The 5,495-nt window shown below is 27.9% G+C and overlaps 1 protein-coding gene across 1 annotated transcript in view; it reads right to left on the minus strand.

Annotated features, from left to right (window-relative positions):
- LOC108690298 (odorant receptor 13a-like) overlaps nt 1-3,083 on the minus strand; it is a 7,422-nt gene extending 4,339 nt beyond the window's left edge. Inside the window, exons 1-4 of the mRNA XM_018197513.1 lie at nt 2,940-3,083; nt 2,742-2,861; nt 2,547-2,670; nt 1,953-2,214 (exon numbers count right to left, since the gene is read on the minus strand). Of these exons, the coding sequence (XP_018053002.1) occupies nt 1,953-2,214; nt 2,547-2,670; nt 2,742-2,861; nt 2,940-3,083 (650 nt within the window). The remainder of the gene's footprint in view (nt 1-1,952; nt 2,215-2,546; nt 2,671-2,741; nt 2,862-2,939) is intronic.
- Between the last annotated feature and the right edge of the window lie 2,412 nt (nt 3,084-5,495).

Below are 5,495 nucleotides of genomic sequence, written 5' to 3' on the forward strand. Positions count from 1 at the left end.
ATGTATTAATCTTGATAAGTAGATTAAATTATTCCATAATTTAGTCCGCTCTAGATATCCACAAACTCCGTCGGAAAAATTATCGGACACTCTGTACACACACACACACACACAAATACGGGGTATCTAACAATTACTATACAATATTTTTTTAAAGTGAATTTTAGAGGCCTATATGAAGTTAACCTCCCACTTTTAGAATTCACTTATTTTGAAAATTGGCATTGTGCTAGGTTTGTGCTACAATGTGTTCAAGTATTAAAGTCAAAATACGAAAAATACATTAAAAAATAAAAAAAACACTTTAGCAGATCCGCAAATATGCCGTGAAAAATTCGTCCGCGTATAGGCGTCTCTTTGTCACATCGCAGTGATAAAGTCGACTGGCTTTTTTGTAGACCCCCCCCCACTTTACGATTTTTTTCAATTTTTATGATTGTGCTAGGTTGTGCTAAGTTGTGTTAACATTGTGCCAAAATGGTATCCTCAAATAATGACAATAACAGAAATTATAATAAAAAATGATTTTTCACAATTCGTGACAAAAAAAATAACGCTAACTTTCATTTTCGTATTAGGATTTTTACTTTATCTCTAGAATATGCTGTGAAAGTATTGCACACACACATGCACGCATGCATATAACTATATTAATACTAACTTTAAGGCATGTTGATACAATTTGATGCAGCCAATTATGTCACGATATACTTCATCATCCTTAATATTAGGTTCAAATAATACAAAATCCGAGCTTCGTATGCGCTCTATGTTATAGCTGCTTAAAAATTATAATATCGTAACACACAAAAAATGAATTCTTAAAGAAATGCATAAATGCTTTAATCCAAGAATATTTTATGCTTAGAATAGCGCCAAGAATAAACAATTTCCCATTAAAAATAAATTATTCGTAAAATAAAATAAATTTTAATCTTCAAAACAAATTTTATTTCAGTAAAAGAATAAAATTGCACTCGTTCAATACTAAATATACTTATATTAGCATTATTTTTTCTTCAATGATTTCTTTTGTCAACTTATTTCAAATTCTCATTATGTTTTCCAGTAACATCAAGATGACAGAAATCAATGCTGCAATAAGTGACAATAGCTTTGTAAATGAAATGCCACATTTATAGAGCATGCCTCCTAATGTGCACGGGGTAGAAGCTCCCAAGAAAAAATTGAATCAAACTTAGATTATTCCCTCTACTAATGTAACTCAAAAGCAAGTGAAATGCTGAGCCTGTTCTACTATACCTCCGTTAACCATATTGTGAATAAGGATACAAACAGACGATCAATTTTGTCACAATCGTAGAGAACGTTTCATATACTGATCCGTCGCGACGGATTCATTGCTCATCTCACCTATTTAACTGTGGATAGCAGATCCGCAAATATGCCGTGAAAAATTCGTCCGCGTATAGGCATCTCTTTGTCACATCGCAGTGATAAAGTCGACTGGCTGTTCGCGCATCTCCATTTGCAATATAACTAACAGAAATATTAGAACGAGTTGAATATTTCAACCACCCTTAAAGATTGAACACACATTTAGAGGTATGTTCCACGAATACAACAACTTATTCAACAAATCATCACGAACCATCATCAATCGTCATTCATTACATTCATGCACTTCTGACATCTTGATATTACTGAGGAATTTTTATACATATTGTTGCCGCCTGCCGGCGAATTTTCAAATTTGTAATTCTTAATCCAAGAATAAATAATTTGTAAATAATGCGATTGAGTTTGTTAGAATCATATAATAATTTTAGAAACAAGAATACTATTTTAAGAATAACATATTCTTTGCATAAATCTATTTATTATTGATGCCCAAGGTTAAATAGTGCTAAGTTTAAAAAATAAAAGTTAATTTTTTTTATAAATTTTTGAAAAGAGATCTTGATATAGCCTTTTTCGAAATGGCAATTTACCGTAAGCATTCGAACAACGCGCAGACATGCTGAGTATAAAATGTAAACATTGTGTCGATGGCTGTCAGCACACAAGCTATGTAGAATACGCTAATAAATCCGTGAAGCATCATTATATTGAAATATTTGTCTATATCAAGAACATGGTCCATACGATATAGAAACTTGGCAGTGTACGTTTCGTTTGTAGGTAAAAGCGTGTATATCTCACTAACAATGATCGGTGGAGTAGTATAGAAAAGCCATAGCACGTACATAGCAGCTGGAAATATAAGTTACTTCTTTTCCTCTATATGTTTCAAAAGTTACAACATTTACAAAAAAAACGGAGTTTATTTAATAAAAATAAAAAGTTTATTTAATAAAACAAAAATGTGAACTTCACGTTCAAAAAAAGTTTGCAAACACTTTCTTACTTATATAATGCTCTCGGAAATATTTCGAAAAAAATGACGAAAAAGAAATTATTTTGGACAAACAATAACAAGAATGAAGTAAAAGAGAGGATAAAGAGCTAGAAATAATTTCTCATATACTGTCAGATGTGTATCCGATAGAAAAAAATGAACAAATTTTAAAATAAAGGTAATTTACTCGCGTATTGTATCGTGAACATTCTGCTTTTCTCTGCGTAATGCTGTAATATTTTTTTCTCTGAATCTGTATGTTTTATCTTCCATGTCTCTTCGATGTCCTCCAAAAGTTCTTTCATCTGTAGCTCGAAAAAATAATTCACATACAATCACAGAATGATTCAATTCGTGTTTTATACAACCGAAAGATACGAACTTTGTCATTCGTAAATATGCAATTGACGAGCTTTATAATGACGAGACTATTCACCAGTAACAGCGAAACGTTTTCCATAATGATGCTCAGATCTGTTATTCCAGCTGCTAAGGCCCATATCTGTCAAAAATCAGAAACATAAATTAAAATTATTAATGCTAATTTTAATGTATCCTTATTATGCGGTTTTTTAAACACCTCAAAGACTGTCAAACTATAAATGAACAAAGATGTAATTGCGAACATCATGTTACTCTCCAGTCGCGACTGAAATGGCCATTGGCCGATTATGATCAGAAATCTTTTGTTAAGATAATAGTAGCGATTGTCAAAGAAGGACATTGAGAGAAAGTAATCATTCGAAATGATCAGATATCTCGTCGAGTATTCTCGTCTAATCGCAGAATTTATTTCTTTGAAATAATATTTCCGTATTCCTTTGAGAGAAAAAGAAAAGTAGCGAAACGAAAAAACATTGAAGTGTATTCCACAGTGTATTACGCAATCACATATTTATGAGTAATGAAAAGCGTTTCTCTCAACAGACAAATCCTTTTTGTGATCGAAGAGGTCTATATAACTACGACTCTACACTGTGTATACATCGTTTTATAAAGCAAGTGAAATTCCTAAAACTATAAGATAAATGATGGCAAGATATATCCAAATTGTTGTAGAATCACAAAAATGAAACCGTTTTATTTTATTTATACTAAAAAAAATTAGTTGATATATTTCAGTAATTAATTTTATCATATTTAGTATAATATTTTTACATTATATTATATATACTGATGCTGCTGCAGATAGAATTTGAAAAAAAAAGAAGGATCGTAAGTTCATTTTCTTTTTTCTTCTCTTTTCTCTTTTTTTCCAAAAGATTAAATTTTAGACAATGTTTAAACTTAAAATTTAGTAATATCTTCATTTATTTATACTATTTTTTTACATTATTAACGTGACATATTCATATTTTGTCAATTTTATCGTAAAAACTTTTTACTGTGGAAGTTTAAATAATTTAATTTTCAATTAGGTAAAAAACTATTTTCTGCCATAATTTTCTAGATAATTCATATTAGTATACTACAAATTTTTATATTCGATAAAAAGTTTTGTTTGTTCCTATAATGTAATTATTTCAATTATTTGAAGCATAATTTGTAGCTGACTTTTAAATTTTTATATATGTTTATATATTTTTTCTATATTTTTCTTACACTCTTATATATTAAAAGTATCGAACATTCAACATTCATCGCAAATGCGGAACGATCCAATCAAATTTTTTAATTAATTTGGCAGAAGATTAATATGTTAGAAGATTGCACAAATATTCTGTAAGAGAATAAATACAAAAAGTATCGACACAGTTTGTAAACAAACCGTGAAAACATATTTTTATAGTTAAAATTAACAATTATGATATATTAAATAAATCTGCATTTTATTCATTTATCTTAAAATTTATGTTAAATACTTTATTTTGACATTATTTGTTTATTTTGATGATTCATCACAAAAATTATGTCATTTTAATAAATGTTGAATATCATTTTAACAAAAAACCTTTAAATAACATAATTCATAAATAACATAACTCATTATGTTAATTAAACACTCAAATGTATTAAAAAATTCAACATAAACTATTATCAAGAACGTGAATAAACTACCAACACATTTCCAACACAAATACATAATGTACTATGTATTATGTATTCAAGTATATAATTGCATGCAAATTATTAAAATTTATTAAATTTATTAAGATAGAAACTTAATTTGTAAATTAACCAAAAAAATGAGAATAAGAAATATAATATTTTAAAGTTGTAAAAGATAAAAATTTTTCCCACACCTAATAATATACTTGAGAACAAAAATCCTTTTATTTATAAAATTCTTCTTTTATTTATAAAATTCTTTTATTTATCTTTTTGTCAACAAGCACAAACAGCAGACATTCATGTTACAAATAATTATATATTATCCGAGTTTAATGATACCATTAACATAAGATATCGTTAACGTTTAATAATATATAACGTAGGAAGCGGATGTTTTCATCAGGTTAAAAATATAATACAGTTAAGATGTATATATTTTATAATTTTGAGTATGCATAATTGAATAAAATATTTTTATATATTTTAGGCATTGTTAAAAAAAAAATTATTTATACAAATTTGAGATTTATTTAATCTTCTAACTAATATTCATATACTGAATTTTATCATACCGAGCCGTAATTTTCAAGCAGATTATATATAATTTTGCAATAGTTATGTGATATAGTTTTTGACATTTCATTAATAGAAATAACAACATTTTTTGCTTCTCGAACACGTTTGATACCACGTTCCGTTATATCTAAAAGTTTTATATTTTTCAAATTAGTCATCGTTGCTAATTAATTACATTAATAACTTGCGCGGCAAAAGAAATTTGAGAATTATGATCTATTATTTTCTGTCCTCGTCATGGAAGAAGAATTGAAGAGATTGAATGACTACAAGTGGACCGTGTCTTATCAATTTCGTACGAGTCACTATCTGCGAAAATTCCATATTAGTGATCTTAAATCAATACAAAATATTTTTTTTCATAACATGTACTAGTGGATCAGTATAGTTTATTAAATTGATAGACATTAATTGTGTATAGAATATTTATTATTATCATCAAGCAGTACATTAAAGTAGAATTAACTAAACTAATGTCGGTGACAAAACATATCGCGAACGTTGATTC

The sequence above is a fragment of the Atta colombica genome, unplaced genomic scaffold (assembly GCF_001594045.1).
Source record: "Atta colombica isolate Treedump-2 unplaced genomic scaffold, Acol1.0 scaffold305, whole genome shotgun sequence".
Lineage (NCBI taxonomy): Eukaryota > Metazoa > Arthropoda > Insecta > Hymenoptera > Formicidae > Atta > Atta colombica.